The sequence below is a fragment of the Takifugu flavidus genome, chromosome 6, assembly GCF_003711565.1.
Source record: "Takifugu flavidus isolate HTHZ2018 chromosome 6, ASM371156v2, whole genome shotgun sequence".
In the NCBI taxonomy this organism is placed as follows: Eukaryota; Metazoa; Chordata; class Actinopteri; order Tetraodontiformes; family Tetraodontidae; genus Takifugu; species Takifugu flavidus.
The window spans coordinates 12,044,704-12,062,071 of record NC_079525.1 but is presented as its reverse complement, the minus strand read 5'-3'; the positions used below and the strand labels follow the sequence as shown (position 1 = coordinate 12,062,071).

The window sequence follows — 17,368 nt, the reverse complement described above, 5'->3', positions numbered from 1 at the left end:
AGGAATCGGCCCGTCAGACGTTATTTATAGCATTCCTGTCAACCTCGAGCCATCGCTCACATAGACCTGAGCATCAGTAACTCCGTTTGTGGTTCTGAATCACCTTGAAGGTAAAAATGCAGGTGCCAGCTGTTACCTCCTCTGCAGAGACATTAATGCCATCCCTGTGGAAGACACGTGATTTCCAGGTATCAGGTATCCAGCTCTCCCTCTCCCAAAAGCTGTTTAAATGAGAAGAGTCTAGACAGGAAATGCACTGGTTTGGTTTGGCACCACAGTGCAGCAACCACTGTCGATTTTATCACCTCCGCTCGTTTTCTCCTTTTCTCTCATTGGCTGCGTTCCATTTTTTTGAGTCCAACAAAGATACAACATCCATTCAAGTTTCAGGTGTAAAAAAATGTATTTATTTTCCAAGAAATTCTAGCTCGTTTTGGCAGCACTCATCACGTGACGCTGATCTGGTGCCAATAATAAAAACAATCAAAACCAGGTTGACATAAATCTAAAAGTAAAAGCGTTCTAGACAACAACAAAGAAAATCCCCTCCAAAACAGCATTTAAATATTACTGGCAATTGCTCGTACGCCTCACTACATTCCTCGTCAACATCTGCGCTGACTTGACCCGGCAGGTGAAAAACAAATCCGCAAAAACGACATAAAATAAAAGGCTGCGGAAACAAAGCGGCCGGGTCTTGACTTTGACCTGGCAGGCGGCGTCACTATTTCACATTGTCGTCGCATGTAAACCAGCTCCTGCGTTGACATTTAAGCAACCTTTGGATTCATTTAACCTTTTAAAACAAAAGATTCCATAGACCTACTGAGATGTTTGGTTTGGCCTACACACAGCAAATTTCCTTATTGGTTTGTGGTTCAATATTGACATTAAACGCTGAATTGAAGACGTTTGATCTCTCTTCGCCTGGTTGCACGTCTGGTTTGTGGTCTCCCGATGTTGAACAATGGAAGAAAATCAGTCTGATGAAATGATTGTTGACTCCAGATTTCTTTTGCAGCCACGTTTCCTTTGGCAAAATAACACATCTAAGTACAGACCCTCCGCTTATCATCGAACAGTTTCCGGACAGTGTAGACCTGCAGGAGAACAGATAGTTTCCTGTGAATCGATTCCTCTGATTTGGAATCAGCAGCGTGGTGGTCGAGCTGGACCTACCTGAGTAAGAGCCACGCACAACATGACCAGGACGCTGGCGCAGGACCAGAACGAGACCCTCCACAGGTTGTCTTCCAGAAGGTTCCTGTCCCGCGCCTCAAAAGCTCGCAACACCGTTTGCATCTGCTTGCTGCGCTCCAGGCGTTTGTGGAGAGAATCCATGGACTCCTGAGAAGAGAACAAGTGGGCTTTTATTTATACGTTACAAATGTAATAAGAACAAAGAGATGGAGATGAAAGGGAAGCGGTGTACTTAAAAGTACGGGAATATTTGCTCCAACGGGCACCATCTTGCTTATAAAGAGAGAATGTAGCTGCTTTTTTCCTCTTAGAGGCTGTGGTACATGGTACTTAAAAGGTTAACGTGGACAATTTGCTGATTACCACAACTGTACTGTACAACCTTTGGAAAGGCCACAATGCACAGATGTGGTTTTTAAAAAAAAATAAAAAATCCCATTCCCACTTCCCTTGCCTGCGTGGGGTTAGTTTACCCTTTACTGCTTCAACAGCTGAACCAGTTCTCCAGCCAGCACCATTCACGTCATATACGTCATCAATGGAAGATCATCTTATCCCTAAATATACGTTATAAAGGAGCATGCTTGTTCAAGGAGGACACAAGCTAGGTAACTCACGCGGATGTCCTCTAGCTTGTACTCCAAAAGGCTTCCGTCGGGCTCCTCCAGTCCTGCCCATTCTTCATCTCCACCGACGTCTCCGGCTTGACCCTCGATGATGATCTCAAAGAACACCATCTTCTCCGAGAAGTGACTGAAACTGTTGTCAAAGCAGATTTCATAGTCTCCCTCTTGCGTAGGTTCCACCCTGAAAGAACACGGAGTTGAGTCAGATTCACGCATGCAGGTCCAGAGCTGACGGACCCCCGATCTGAAGCACACCCGACGCCACTTACACGTGCACTCCGTCTGAGCGTCGAGACTCCATGATGAGCCGGCTGCCCTCTGGAGAGACGATGGTGAAGTCCACATCCATGCCGGCACCAGCTATGACCTGAAGGGCCACAGACAGATGTGTAAACAAAGGGTTTATAAGAGGTTTAGCAGACTTATTTCTTTTGTCTCAGAGATTATTTCTGACTTTTGTCCACCACAACACTCCCGAGACAAAGCGCAAGACAGCCTCTCCCACTTAAAACACTTATTTTTAAGAAAATTGTCACATCCCAAGATGGTAAATGAACCAGGTTAAAAAAAATAGTTACTTTCCAAGAGATGGGTGGCACTTCTGCTGTCAATCCACAATACTATTTTAGGTGTTTCAGTCATATTCATCCTTCCAATAAAGTCATGCTTTGGGATTTTACTTTCACGCACACACGCACGCGACGGCTTGCTAGTTTAAACCGGATATGAAATGTTAAGTCCAAACGTCAGCCTCATCGTAGCTACTTCCTGCATGGTGTTTTTACGATATGGGGCGGGGGAGGGGGGGAAACTTCAGAGTTTTTTCACTGTATTATACAGAGAACAGAATATGGACTCAGTACAAGAGGCGTCCATTCACCGCTTACTGTGTCATTGTGTTTCAACTACGTCAAGGTGACATATTGTGAGTGTTTGTTTTCGAACCACCATCGCAGTTACCTGATATTCGACCTCCATCGTACCATTTTTAATCGCCGTCTGGAAGAAGCACTCGGATCTTCCGGCTGGGAGGAGAAACGTGAACTCGCTGTCCAGATTCGATCCGAAGCAGCTCACAGAGCCGAATAACCAGCCGAACATAAATGCGAGGAGCCACAGAACTCCTCTGCTCCGGTGAAATTCCATTCCGATGGAGAATGTCAGACAGAGGGCTATCTGGGTTCAGCCATCTTCGCGACCCACTTCCGCATCACAACTTTGCGCTGTTTTGATTGGCTGGAAGGTGGCGCGCGACGGCGGTACTGTAGCCCAATCACAGGAAGAGAAGTATCAATACGCATCTTGTCACAGCTGCTCGTGTGCCCGCACAGGTTATTAATATCGTCATTATTCTCAATTCCTCATATATCTTTAATGCTTCTTTTCTAGTGTAAAATACTTACGTTTATTTTAGTTTTTGCCATTTTAGTTTTTCTGAGTTTAAATTGACTTCTTAATTGAGTCCTACGGTGATCATTCCGCCTTCCACGTTCTTGTCCCAATCAGCCCCGAGACAAAGTAGTTAGGTCCTTAAGTTATTATTATTATCATTATTATTATCATTATTGTTGTTGTTGCATTTGGTTAATTTTTCATTATAAACAAATGTACACCTTCATCATATTTGAGAAATCAGTATTTTCATTCCCACTTGGTTTCCCAGATTGTCTAAACCAAGTCTTTGTACTTTTCAAAACAAAACAAAACAAAATTTCTTTCTCTGAAACCTCCCCACTCAAATAAATCTGCAAACACATGCACATCAGCTGGGACTAAAATCATCCATGCAATCTGCAACAATGTTATTTTAGAATTGGGACTAATATGAAAATGGCAGGAACTGAAGCAAATAGCTTCTTATTATAATCAGTCAGTTTTGCAGGCACAACTTCACATTTACATTTCCTACTTGGAGCCTAAATGAAAAGAGTGGAGGTCATTTGCAGAGTATTAATAGAAATAAGACATTCCTGTAAACATGTTTAGTGGCACAATTTCACTCTAAAGATGAGAGTGTTAATATTTGAGGACTGAAGAGTAGAGGGAAATGACAGCATGAAGAAAGAAGGACTGGGTTAGGGTTAAGTGTGTGTGTGTGTGTGTGTGTGTGCGTGTGCGTGTGCGTGTGTGTGTGGTGTACAGCATGCGGAACCTGTCACTACAAATATCGTCCTCCCATGGTCAGAGTCAACTTATTTGAACTTTGTTTAATTCTGAACAAAGTCAAACTATTTAGCACAGAATGGAGGCATCAGCAAAAACTAAACTTTTCTAAGGAGACTAGAGTTTAGTCCTTTACATAATGGTGTGAGGATTTATTGTGGCACAGTTGACACATTTTTGTTTCATTTCCTGTCACTGTGGCAGTAAACACAAACCAAAGAAGTCTGTTCCCATGTGCACAAGTGTCAATTGGCTGCAAAATGGTGGAACTGTTACCCCAGACATCGGTTGGAACATTGTCGGTGTGTACAAAAAGGTGGAAGAATCTCCAAATGTTGTGATGTCAGCAGTTAAACCATCTCGCTTATGCTAATAAACCCCAAATGGGAGCGTTTGTGTGAAGTGGAGCTCCATTCGTCACATCTTTTTTCTTGAAAAACACACTTTACTCCTTTTAAACTGTGGTAATTCTGCACATTTGCTGATGATGATGAAGAAGAAACATCTTCAGAGTCCATCTGGACTAGCTACCCTGGTCTTACTGGACAATGTCATTATTATTTTGGAGCGAAAGATTTCTGAGTAGATGTTTTGATGAATAAACTAATTATAGTAAAGCTTAAAACAGAAAGGAACATCTGGGTATTTATTCTTGTCCTTTGCGGTACCTTAGTCATCACCAATCACACTAGTTTGTCATCATCAGATCAAGAGTAGTGTTACAAACGCGGAACTATTTTAAATGGACCCTTCATTGGGAGTATCCCATCCATGAACTCACATGCTCTCTCTCTCTCTCTCTCTCTAATTCTCTTTCTCTCTCTCTTTCTCTCTCGATTTCTCTTTTTGTTTCTTCCCTATGTCATCTTCATTTCCTCCTTCCGCAAGCTGTAGTGAGAGAAAAAAAGCAATATATGAGAGAGTTGACAGCACGACGCGGGATAGAAATCACAAATACAGACGAAGCAGCTTGAGGCAGAGAGGCTTCTCCAGGTGTTTCTTTAACTTGCTGTAACAAGGTGTGGTGGATTTCTCAGCGCTGCTGTGCTGCTGCTGCTGGATGGTTAGCTCAACTGTGGGAGGAACATCAGGGGTATTTGAACTCTCAGGTAAGCTCTTTTTTGGTTTCGCTGGCTCTGTTCACAGCCCTCCGCTCACTGATCACAGGCACCAGGGTGTTTTGAAATCACTGGAATTTTCCTGGGCGCTCCGTGTCATGCACCGGTGGAATGTAGAGCACACACCTCTTTAATCCCCCTGACCTGCACCTCTAACACCCACCCTGTCTTCCTTTGGTGGTTCTCCTTGCCAGGCTGTTGGAGCTGTCCACACCAAACGTCCCAGGATCGGGCGAGATGTCTGACAGCGCCGTGGGTCCATTCCCACAGGTGTTTGTGGTGGACAGCCAGGCCAGCTGTGTCTCTGTGCCCACTCCAAAGAAAGCAAGGTGCTCTGGAATGGGTCAGAAAATTCTGTTCATGCTGATGGGAATCGCTATGCTGGGACTTACTCTTCAAGCATATTTAATCTTCCATCTTTACAACAAAGTGGAGGTAAAGTACCTTATGGTAGTACATGCCTGTGGGTGTGTGTGTGTGTGTGTGTGTGTGTGTGTGTGTACACGCGTGCGTGCACGCTTGTGTCGGTATGCTTGGAACACATGGAAACCCCTTTCCTTTAGAATTTCCCTTTCTTTTCTCTACATCACATAGAGAAAAGAAACTTAACTTCTCCATTTCGTGATGGTTTTTTTCATCTCTGTCTTTTTGGTTTTCTGCCACGTGTCAGAAACCAGAATTATAAACTATAAATCTCACATCTACCCACATTTATCTTAACCGTACACCCACGTGTCCAGGTTAAATCAGGTCATTTATTTTTGCCCTTTGATTACCCTTTTGTGTTGTCATGCGTGGCTGAAACATGCTTCATTTCGTAACATGCCGGATATCCCACGTACAACCTTTGTAAATTTTGACATCATGATCACTATTCCCCCCCGCGTACACACGCACACACGCAATGATTTTGAGAAGTTGGTGACATCGATAACAGTCTCACTTCTCTGTTTTTGTGCCACAGGCGTTTTCCCACTGTGCATCTCATCCCTTGTGCCAGAACGTGTCGAGGCCCAGTGCGCCAGGCCAGCAGGTTTGTGTTGGTGGAGCGTTGGTCTTTAGACGTTTGACATTTTAATGCAGGTTCCGTTTTGTTTGTGTTTTAAAAAATCCCAACCACTTTTGTTCTCTTTTCAGGGGGACGCTTTGAGTCGAGTTGGCGCTAAAGGTACTGAGCTGCTCTTTTCATAATGCCTGTGATGTGCGACATGTCCAATCACTGAATTTAGATAAACGGCACGCAGATAACCGAGATATTCCTAAAAAAATAATGATTGTCTCCTGAATTATTTACACAGTGGAACCACGTGTGGAACAGATCCAAAACCGGCCATTTGCACAACTGATAGGTCAGAACCTCAGCAACACGCAGTGTTTAATTCTTGAATTCATCTCTAACCGCTTTTTTGCCACTCTCGTCCCCACCGTAGGCTCCAGCAATCCTGTTGGGGAGGATAATGTGGTGCAGTGGGAACATAAAGGCGGTGAAACCTTCACCAACCACATGGGCTACAGCAAAGGGCAACTGTTGGTGCAGATGGAGGGTCATTACTACATTTACTCCAAAGTGACTTTGAATGCTGCAGAGGAGTGTTCTCTAGTCCAGCACAAGGTCATGAAGGTCACCAAAGCCTACGGTCAAGCTATCGAACTTATGAAATCCAAAAGGTTAGCGTCCGCACCACACCTTCCAGACACCTTTCTTGAGTTGTCAGTTGTTTCATGGCGTCTCATGTTTCCTCTAGTTCTCGCTGCACCTGGAACGCAAAAGTTTCAACTCCTAAATCTTCCCCCGGGGAGGATCTGCGGAACAGCTTCCTGGCTGGAATTTTCCACCTGCAAACAGGAGATAAAATTTATGTCACATTGGAAGACATACAGAAGATACACAGAGGAACGACTGATAACATTATGGGAGCCTTTATGATAGCCCCGTGACTACATAGTGACGCTTCTATAACCTCAAACCCGGTTTTGAGCTGCACTGGCTGCTGTGGCACGAATCCAAAACAGTGTCGTCCAAATTCAAGCGATTCAATGAATGTGTGAAAAGGCAACAAATTGTTGTGATATAAAACATGTATCTGATATTCAGGTTATGTAATTGTAATTTTGCTGTAAATAAAGCGTTGATGTTGACCTGCTTCCTCACTTCCTAATCTGATAACAAGCTGAAAAAGCAATTAAAATGAGACAACAAAAAGCTGACTAACTGGAACAACTCTGTTTATCTTATATGCGGCGAAACAAACCGCAGATATGCAATATACAGCACACAGGTGCAAGTTCATTGAGATGCATAAACATCTGCAAAGACTGTGTGGGTGTGTATACATGTGTTTATTTGCATGTGGAGCAGGATGTGGTTTAGTGAGGATGCACAGGGGGCAGGAGGATGGCGTAGAATATACTCGAGCTTCATGTAGCTGACTCATCTCTTCGAATGATGTGCTAGGAAACGTTTTAGACGCACTCCAGTGTGTTGCAGAGAAGGGGGAAAAAAAAGGCACAGACAAAGGGTGAGAACCTTATGCTCGAAGGGGAAGTTAGAAGGGGAACCTGTGCATGAATAAAGCGTAAAAAAGATACATGAATGGTGTGAAAGAACAAATAGATAGGAAGGTAAATTTGCATCCACTGGCTTCAGATGCTAAGAAAAGATTTGGGTTATTTTCTTTGGCGCACGTAATCATCTGTGCACGACTGAAATCATCAGGCAACATGGTGAGTTTTGGGCCTTGCGCCCTCCGGCACGGTGCACGGTTCCGTGTGCACGAGTCATGTTGCAAGAAAGAAAAGTAGCCGTTACTTTTGCTGACCTGTCGCGGGTCTAAATGTCACGTTCCCTTATTTCTATTTACCACCTGAACAGATTTCAAAAGAAAGAGGGGAAGTCCTTCTTGCAATCTTGATGTTGGCATTAAGGTAAATAGGATATTAAAATACTGTATCAGTCCAGACAAAGGAGGAGAGGATAAAGTCTGGGCCATTCTCCAATGTGATAATCAGAATGAACCTACTACTAAAACTGGGGTTTCGTCAGAGAAATTAATTAATGCCGAGTGGGTAATTTGGTCAATCTGGTCGTCAGAGCAACTGTGGATTCTGAAGGAGACACTGAAGTATAGATGTTGGCATGTTGGAGGTAGCTCCCATCAGGACTCAGTAAAAACATATCACATATAAGAAGAGAGTGTTTTTTCCTGTTTAATCCATCAAACGGGTGTAAAGAGGATCTTTGTCCAGAACAGACCTGTACATCCATCTCTAATGAACTGCAAAAGTCAGTGACATTTAGGACAGTTTATACATGTTGTCTGTGTGGGGATCGTCCCCAAGGGGCCGTTCAACAAAAAAAATCTTTGGAAACATTCACTTTACGCATAGAAGCACGCACACAGAAACAGACAGAGGCTGGACTTTTAAACGCTCAAAGCAGATCTTGTCGTCGCTCGTCTTGTTCTTTGCCACAGGAAGTGTCACCTTGATGGTTTGCCGGCCCAGTAATTTTCCCTTAAACCTCAAAAGGAAATTAAGTTAATCCACTTTCTAGAATTGGTTGAGCATCAGAGAACTTTCCTTTCCCCGAACGGCTTCGATACTTTCCGCTTGAAACTTCCAACCTGCTCTCGTTTACTCAAGCCTTCTACTTCACCGTATCCGCGTTTCATAAGGATTTTTAAAAACTGCTCCCAGTACATCACTTTTGTAGTTAGTCCACAGGACTGGTACATACACTTGAAGTATAATTTTTTTTAAAAATTGAGTGCTCAGCCTTCTTTTGGCCGTTGTCTCCTGTTACGTCTTGATGTTTACAGTAAACGTCCCATTTTACCTCAAACTGAACCGTTGAAATTCAAGAAAACATAAGCTTTACAACATAAACCTCCGAGCAATCAAACACTCCATCTATTGCACATTAACTCCGATGTAGTGATACCTACATTCAAACACAAGTGAAGTTCTATAAATACATAAATAGTTCCATATCAACAAATAAATATTTTACAAATTCTGTTCGCTGTTCTATACAGTCTGTTGGTTTTTTTTTTTAAAGATTATTCTCAACTCTCAGTTTGGAATAAATCTTTGTTGTGTTGTTTTTTTTTAGTGAAGACGGTGAATGTCGCGGCACCAGAGCGTCCACCTTAATCCACAAGGAACATTCCCAATCCCGAGCCCTTCAGTTCCAGTTTCCAGTTGGTCAGTCCAGTTTTGGGTACGGTCATCTGAGTGAGCAGCTTCTCGCGCTCCACTTTACTCACTGTCCAGCACTTCTTGGTCACGCGTGGCTCAGACTGAAGCTCCACTTCACAGGTGAGCTTGTCACCCACCTGCACGTGGAGGCGCCCTGGGGTGCAGTTGTCCCGGTGGGTGCAGGTGAGGTTGAGGACAACGTATATGAAGTACATGCCAGCCTGTTTGGTCTGCAGAGCGTTCTGTTTTTGGTTAAATTCAAAGAGGCTTCCTTTGGACGTCCCCTCGCCGTAGTCCACCACCTCCCAGGGCATGGTGGAATTCATCAAATCACCTGCAAAAGGAGACACAAATTTACTATAAATGGAGCGGAAAAGGACTATTCTCACTGCATTTTCAAATATTGGAAAGTTTAATGAGAAGGGGGGGGGGGGGGTGTTATCAGAAATAATGATTTATCTCTGAGACTGAAATCAGACTTACTTGATTTTGCGTCCAGATACACAAAGTTCTCCATCTGTTTTTAAAAAAGCAACAACACACAATTCGAGATTAAGACTGAGACCATGGACCACAAAATAAAACGATCCCGACTTTCTGACCCAGCAGGACTTTTCTTACCTTAAAAGCAGTTTGACCGGAGGCGCCTTTGCCCTGCAGGTCGAAACACTCGGGCCGTTTGACAGCGATCACTACGGCCGCGACGATGGCCGACATCGCCAGGAAGAGAAAAATGATGGACACCAAGAGGAAAACGTCCAGCGGCCGATAAGTCCTCTTCCGAAGAGACTCGATGTCTGCGTCGCCACTTGCCGTCATTCTGCCGTGAGCTTTTTTTTAGGCGTCTGGTTTTCTGAATCAGCGTCTGCACCGGCCGGAATTCGAAGTGATCCAAACAGCGAGTGCGCTCCAGCCGGGCAGAGAAGGCTTATACGGGCTGCCAGGAGCATGCCGGGCTTTTTATAGCGCAAGCAATGAGCACACACTTTCAGACACTTTGGAAAAACGCGGAAGTCATGGATTTCCCTCTCGCCTTCGCACACACACGCCCCCCCCCCCCCCCCCACTTGGCTGCCTGCACACGATGCGATACAACCCGACGCGCAGACTTTCCGCGGCGCTCCTGTTACGCAATAGCAGAGCTGTCAGTGGAAAGCGAAATGGAGAAAAGAACAACGTCTCCAGAGTCACAACATTCCGAAATCCGAGCGAAATTTTTACTTTTTGCCTCCTAGAACACGGAGCCGCCGGCGGCACCGTTGTTTGGAGCCGCCTGAAATACGCGCGTAAAAGCTGTTGTTTTGTGCGATTTGGCGTGTTAAAATCTATCGGCTACCGACTCATGTGACCGCTGCTCAAAAAGTTACGGGAATTTTCTCTTTCTCTCTCGGTGCATGCGCGCGCGCGTGGGAGAGTGAGAAGAGAATCGCCGAGATTGACTCAAGTGATTTGGGGGCAGTGATTTGTCATTGAAACTCTAAGTTACAAATGGCAATTTAAAAAGTGGTGGTCGTGATGTTGCTGCTGTGCATATACGGATGAACAAGTTATATATCTGCACACTTTTTGCAGCCTTTTTTCCTTGTATTTATTTTTGGTTCATTTATTAGAATTGATTTGCATCTTTGATTTGTACCTTTTTGTGGCATATATATGTATTTGTGGGGTTGAATATACTATATATATAAAATATGTATTATGTATAAGAGGGCAGGAGGGCAGAGTATCTTGGGGTGGACTACTATCACCTGAAGTTGAATCATACGTGGAGTGATAACTAGGAATTTCCCCAAAATATGAAATATGTATGTTTCAGTGGTGGGCCGTCAGGGCCTGCAAGGCCTTCTCTGCTTGCCTAAAAATATCTGAATCACAGACTGATGTTAATTATATTTTGGCAATGAATACGTATTAAATAATTCCAAATGGTCTGTCAGCTTCCTTTCATTGCTAGCCCCCTGGTTGCGCTGCTTCCAGACGTGTATTTTCATATTTAAGCATTTAACCAATCACATTTCAGCCACTATTTGTTGCCAGGGTCAGAGAAATCTGCCTGGAGGCCTTCACAATCAGTTCTGTGGGCCCTGTAGCATAAAAAAAATGTTGATCAAACTATTGCTTCAACCAATCAGATTGTGAGTTGGCGACCCCAAGGCCCTCCAGCAGGCGTACGGAAACGTCAGTGTATTCACACGCTTTGATTGGACAGTCAGAGAGTGCAGGAGCCAGAGCTAGCACACTGCATCTGTAGCGAGCTGCACAAGCAAAGATATTGTTGTGTTGATTTAATAGCTGTTTTGTCAACCCACAATGACTGAAGTAGGAGAAGAAATGGATTTGGTTACAGATTTACTGTCAAAGCCATTTTCAAGATGGACTTTTCAAGAAAAGCTGGACATCGTTAAGCAAGGTCGGTACTCCTGGCTCACAGGCTCCGAGGAACGCTGCAAATTGTCTTGCTGGGAGTGCTTGTTATTTGCCACTGATCGACATGGTGTTTGGAGCCACACTGGATTTGTAAACTTGGCTTGCCTAACCAAGGCAGCAACGAGGCATCAAAGCACCGCCGGACACTTACAAGCAACGGTGCTTTCCAAAACTTTTCGGGAAACCAGAGTGGATCTACAGCTGAGCGAGCAATTGTGCAGGGAAACGGAGCGAAAAGATCTATTAGCTTCGATGGCGATAGAAAAGGATTTCTTGATGGTAATTGAAATCTTCTTGAGGAAAGAAAGGAGGATGGATTTTGTGTACAAATAATCAGGATTTTTGGTGAGTAAAATGTTGCTATATTCCTAAATAATATTGCAATTTTATCAGGTTATTTTTTATGCTTTTTTATGTGTGTTGCAGCTGCACCTGCAGTAAAAGTTTTATAGCCATAAAATAGTTATTGAGGGTTGGATTGATTCAGACGGAGCGCTACTGAAGGCCTAGGTGTGAAATGCACGGCCCGCCACTGGTATGTTCCCAACATGTTTTCATTGTTCCCAAAAATTTCTTTTTTCACTTTGGTATATGTATTTTTTTGTTCCGATTAATATGCCGTGAAGAGTTTCAGTTTTCATTACTGAATGAAATAAATTCAAGAGAAAGCTTCTATGTCTTTATGCCAAGTTACTCAGCATTTACCGTAATGCCTCGTATAAATAGAACTAATGCCTCGTATAAATAGAACAAGTGTGTCTGCTGCCTTTTCTGCTTCTGCCGAAGTGTTGGTTATCTTGACCACAGTGTTGGCGGGGGGGGGGATTGGATCCATCACACCCAACATCGCATGATGATGCTGGTTGAACAGTTGTGAAACGTTCTCGGGAAGGCACCCAGAACAGCAACAGTAAGCGGCTGGCAACTGGTGTCGTAAACTTCCTTTCTGTCCAGAGATGTTTTTTTCCCCAGGTCCAGCTTTTCCAGTTCCAAAACAGGAATATTGCTGCCTTCAAATGAGTGTCCCTATCCCCCTAAATCAGGGGCCGGCAACCCACGTCTCAGGAGCCGCATGTGGCTCTTTAGCGCCGCCCTAGTGGCTCCTTGGAGCTTTTTCAAAAATCTGAAAATGGAAAAAGATGATATGAATATACAGTACCTTTTGTTTTATTATAATTTCCATGGGAGAAAAAACATGACGAACATGTCTTAAAGATTTCCGATGCGGTAAAAATGTGAATAATAAATATTTAATTTCAACATCTCATTGTAATGGAAGTCAAGCTTAAAGCACCATCGAGTGGTCACGTGGTGCGTCATTCTGTCCAGGATGTGCTGCAGGGAAAATAAACATTTAATCATGAATGCTCATTATGCATTTGGAGCCTACTTGTCATTTTGAAAGTAGGCTAATATAGACACTTACAGCATGTGTTGCCTTCATAATAAGGCTTACTGTGTATAAGGCTTCAATTTGTGCGGCTCCAGACGGAGTTGTTTTTTGTTCTTTGGTCCAATATGGCTCTTTCAACATTTTGGGTTGCCGACTCCTGCCCTAAATGGACGCCTGACTCCTGTCCTGTGTCGCGTTAGTCTGCGTAGTGGCTCTATAATCTCTTCTGTAGGTTCTCCATTGCTCTGGACAGAATACGCACGGTCTCTTGGGAGTTTTGGGTGGAACAGAGGAAGATTCTTACGACACCATTTGCCAGCTGCTGACAGTGCTGTGCTGGGATCCGGCCCCAGACAGTTTCACAATCATCCATCACATGTCGTTTGGGAGGCTCCAAAACCACAACCTTCACTGATTGAGATTACCACCAATGACCACTGGAGACCAACAGCAGCAGCATTCAGTAAACCGCCACAGGGGACATGGGAAACGTCTTCCGCAAACCTCAGATGAATTTTCTTAATCCAGGATTTCACTTACTGTATGGTGATGGTTTGAGGGCAGAATTTTTTTAAAAAAAAGATTGACCGGATGATTTCCCGGTGGTTTGAAGCAGTTTGGAAAGCATGTTTTTTTGGTGAAAAATCTATGAAATCATTAATTTGTCCGGCTTTGTTTTAGGCCTGAGGTTCCGTCAAGTAAGTGTAAGTGCACCCTATTTTGGAAAAACTGGGTCCTAATAAAGATATAAATACAATGCAGGGAGATTTCCTTTTATGCATGTGTGTGTGTGCATGTGTGTGGTACATTACAGGACTATGGGGGAAAAAAGGCAAGAAAGTGTCAACAATTAAGTCATGGTTGAAAGTACTGCAGTCTTTTTAAGTGTATGTGGTTAAAGGTTCAGTTTTGTTCTATTTAATACACCTTACTGTTTTTATTGCTGATATCGTCTGTACTTAGAGTTCTATTCTACCTGGACAACAGCAAATAAAGACATTCTGAATGTGAGAAGAGGTTTTACTCTGTCCCTCAGAGTGCTCAGCTCCATCCTTACATCCTCGAGCCAATGAACAAGGGCAGGGTCTCTGTCCTCATGTAAGCCCAATTTAATGATGACGGCATCCTCGTCCGCTGTGGTCATTTTAGCTGCGGAGCTGGAGGTGCCCAGCTGACAGAACATCTAGATCTGTGGCTTCCCCACCTCCCACCAGGAGAGGAGAGGCTGTCAAGAACCAGTAAGCAGCACAGCAGCATAACTAAGATGATGCTAAAGGTTCGCTGATCCTGTTCCTGCTATGAGAATTAGCTTAGCTAGATTAAGGACGGCAGCTGAAGAAAAAATTCTAATCTTTCTCAAAGAAGGTTTTCAGAACAGCTGAGGTCAGGCCAGATGTTTGTCATCAAGGCAGAACATCTGTATTTGGACTAAAGCCGTTTTGTTATCTGACCAAAGTCGACAAGAAAACCAGGTCAGTTTGAGGCAAGGCTCCAGTTGCTATTCTACTAACAAGGTCCTCGCATGTTTAGAAGAATCGCCGATGCATCTGTCACGTACACATGCATCACAAGCATGGACGGCGTTGCTCAGGATCAGGGGCTCAGGCTTTTTATGGGATGTTAAAAAGAAGACACTTCATTAGCATCGTACATCATGTCCAGTACTGATCACCCACTGGAAATCAAAGGTTTACCATAGTTGCGCTATGTCCATTTCCTGATGATTTAAACAATCAGCTGATGGGAGATATTACTGCATAGTTCACTGGAAAGCTTGTGGTTATTACTGACAGGGAACCATCAGGAAAACAGAAAAGAAAAACAAAAAAAACGAGAAGCCAGTATTCCTCTTACTGCTGAGACCAAACAGGCTGATGCCGCAGTCATTCAATCAACTCGTCAGCTTTACCACACAAAGGGCGTATGTCATTACCAGTGATTCAAGGCATGGCTAGCTTCTGTCCCCTAAATTGCATGTATATTAGAAACCCCTCACCCCTTAAAGTCTCACCGACCGCTCAAAGTCAAGTATAGACGTCCGGTTTTCCGATTAAGATCATGCATGTGTTCCTCATCTGCATGTATTCCTCATCTGGATGTGGTTCTCATCATCCAGTCCTAATAATGAATAAGAGATGACGAATCCAGTTCCACAGTTGCGAAATGCTAGCGTCTGTCTCCTTTTTTAAGCAGTGGACATGTGAAGAAAACAATGCTGATAAAGGCTCCAAAAAAACAAGCAATTAACAGCGGAAGCTTTTTTATCACTGACTCAGCCTGTAGTTTTCAGACCTGCGGACCAAATGTGGACCAAGAGAAGTGAAAACGGTGCAGGTGGGCTTCATCAGTGTTGTTCTTGGAAACCACATCACTCCCTTATGAGCTTATCATCTCTTCAGGGTAAAAGACTCAAGGATGGAGCCGATGAACAGCTGTTGCTGACTCCAGTTCCAGTGATGCCTTCTGCTCAGTGTGTTACATCCTTGGCAAAAAGCACAAATCTGCTTACTTTCGGGTGTGAAAAGTGCACATGAAGGCTGACAGGTGATGCAGACTCAGCAGGGAAGACAGTAAGTGATGATGACGATATGTTGATGACGGGCATTCCACTGGTTGTTGGATTGACTCAGAAGAAAACTAGAGTGGAGACGGATGTTGTCATGTAAATATAAAAGCCGATGATGTAATTTACCATTCAAACAGAAGAAAACAATGTGATCCAGTAACTGAAGTAGCAATAGGAAAGACGTGTTAGGAAGTGAGAAAATGAAATGTCCTTAACAGGAAGTGTGGCCTGACACATCAAGCAGAGCATGTGATTGTTTAAATGATATAACTTCCAATGGGGACTGTGTACATTATGTAACATAAATTTAGCCATTTGATAATGTATAAGAGAGTAGAGCTAATTAACATCTGCAGCCCTCAGGTAGGAAACAGGTTAATAATTAAAGCATGAAGAGAAATATGAAACGTTAGATGTTGCTGCCAGACTAATATACAGTACGATACGGGGACAAATTAATCATTACGTCATCAAAAAAGAAATCTCCTGTACGGTTAAGGTGTATATGATGTCATATGTTTGCAAACATACTTGTTTTCTTACAGACTGGACTTTCTGAGGTCAAGAAAAGACTAAAAAAAAGAGAAAAACTCCATAGTGACGCAGTGGGCTTTCTAAAGAGGAAGTCTCAGTTTTTATTTCACATTTAGAAACTCTCTCGCTCTCTGCCACCCCCACAGGAAAAAGTCAAGAAAAATGTTTCATCTCGCTTTTCATTCCTTTTCGTCCAGTTTAAGCCTCCAGCTGGTCGAGGCCGTCGGTGACGGGACAAAAACATCGCAGCAAGTTCTTGTGTTTTTAATTTGATTTAGAATAAAGCAACAACAATAGTTATAAGAGGAAGAACCGTCCCAACTCCTCATGCCAGGAGAAAAGAGCAGCCTGACTGGAGAGAGTCAGTCTTCTTTAATCTGAGTGTGTCAACTACAAGACCAAGAAGTTCATTTTCCTTGTTCAAGATGCTGTTAATCCATCACAGCCCCCCCCCCCCCCCCCCCCATCCCTTTTTTGTGCACACTTGAGCACGCTGCCAACTGGCTCCTACGTTACCCGGGGAATTCTGCAGTTTCCATGACAACCCTGGGTTCTCCGGGTAGAGCCGAGGTGCTGGGAATTGCAATTGGAATAAAGTAAGGCACGAGCACGTGTGTGTGTGCGCGTGTGTGTGTGTGTGTGCGTGCGGCGACAATAGGACTGAGACTTCTTCCCATATGAGCCAGGAAGTGGGGTTACGTAATGTTGGCTAATTGGAAAAAGCATATGGGGAGCTAACAGATTGGTCTGTCTGTCTATACATACAGCCCAACACACACACACACACACACACACACACACACACACACACACACCCCTTTTTCCGATAATCCATTCAACCATTCAAAGACATCAAAGTGTTTTGTCCTTGGCAGAGGAGCAAGTATTGTCTTACGACAGTCATCATCTTAGCTGGAAACCTGACAGAAGAGGTTTCATCACCACTTGGGCCACATTTTTTGAGGGCTGAGGCGCCGCTCTGAACTCTGCTGCCAGACAATGACTGATGTTATCATGGTTCCTGTAAATGTTGCTAATGCCACCTAACAGTAACTCTATTTCCTGCTGTCATCCATTTATATTCATGTTTGATCTTGCAGATGAAATCATGTTTTTAAAATACTAAAGTGTTTTTAATTCTGTG

The 17,368-nt window shown here is 43.7% G+C and overlaps 3 protein-coding genes and 1 long non-coding RNA gene across 4 annotated transcripts; 1 reads left to right on the top strand and 3 right to left on the bottom strand.

The window, feature by feature from the left end:
- Positions 1–384: 384 nt before the first annotated feature.
- Positions 385–3,051, bottom strand: tmed1b (transmembrane p24 trafficking protein 1b). Its single transcript, XM_057035342.1, has 5 exons — positions 2,787–3,051; positions 2,096–2,193; positions 1,818–2,007; positions 1,180–1,347; positions 385–1,100 (listed from the first exon to the last, which is right to left on the bottom strand). The coding sequence occupies exons 1-5, from the start codon at positions 2,970–2,972 to the stop codon at positions 1,050–1,052; spliced, it is 693 nt and encodes a 230-aa protein (XP_056891322.1). The 5' UTR covers positions 2,973–3,051; the 3' UTR covers positions 385–1,049.
- A 1,792-nt stretch (positions 3,052–4,843) lies between these two features.
- On the top strand, positions 4,844–7,246 carry LOC130527142 (tumor necrosis factor ligand superfamily member 14-like). Its single transcript, XM_057035341.1, has 7 exons — positions 4,844–5,098; positions 5,302–5,542; positions 6,072–6,140; positions 6,245–6,275; positions 6,406–6,456; positions 6,538–6,775; positions 6,853–7,246. The coding sequence occupies exons 2-7, from the start codon at positions 5,345–5,347 to the stop codon at positions 7,043–7,045; spliced, it is 780 nt and encodes a 259-aa protein (XP_056891321.1). The 5' UTR covers positions 4,844–5,098; positions 5,302–5,344; the 3' UTR covers positions 7,046–7,246.
- Positions 7,247–8,290: 1,044 nt separating this feature from the next.
- Positions 8,291–10,734, bottom strand: LOC130527822 (uncharacterized). The gene is made up of 3 exons (XM_057036598.1): positions 9,926–10,734; positions 9,788–9,821; positions 8,291–9,638 (listed from the first exon to the last, which is right to left on the bottom strand). The coding sequence occupies exons 1-3, from the start codon at positions 10,121–10,123 to the stop codon at positions 9,256–9,258; spliced, it is 615 nt and encodes a 204-aa protein (XP_056892578.1). The 5' UTR covers positions 10,124–10,734; the 3' UTR covers positions 8,291–9,255.
- Positions 10,735–12,301: 1,567 nt separating this feature from the next.
- On the bottom strand, positions 12,302–13,435 carry LOC130527823 (uncharacterized). The gene is made up of 2 exons (XR_008951121.1): positions 13,158–13,435; positions 12,302–13,066 (listed from the first exon to the last, which is right to left on the bottom strand). It is a non-coding gene; the product is annotated as an uncharacterized LOC130527823 (long non-coding RNA).
- Between the last annotated feature and the right edge of the window lie 3,933 nt (positions 13,436–17,368).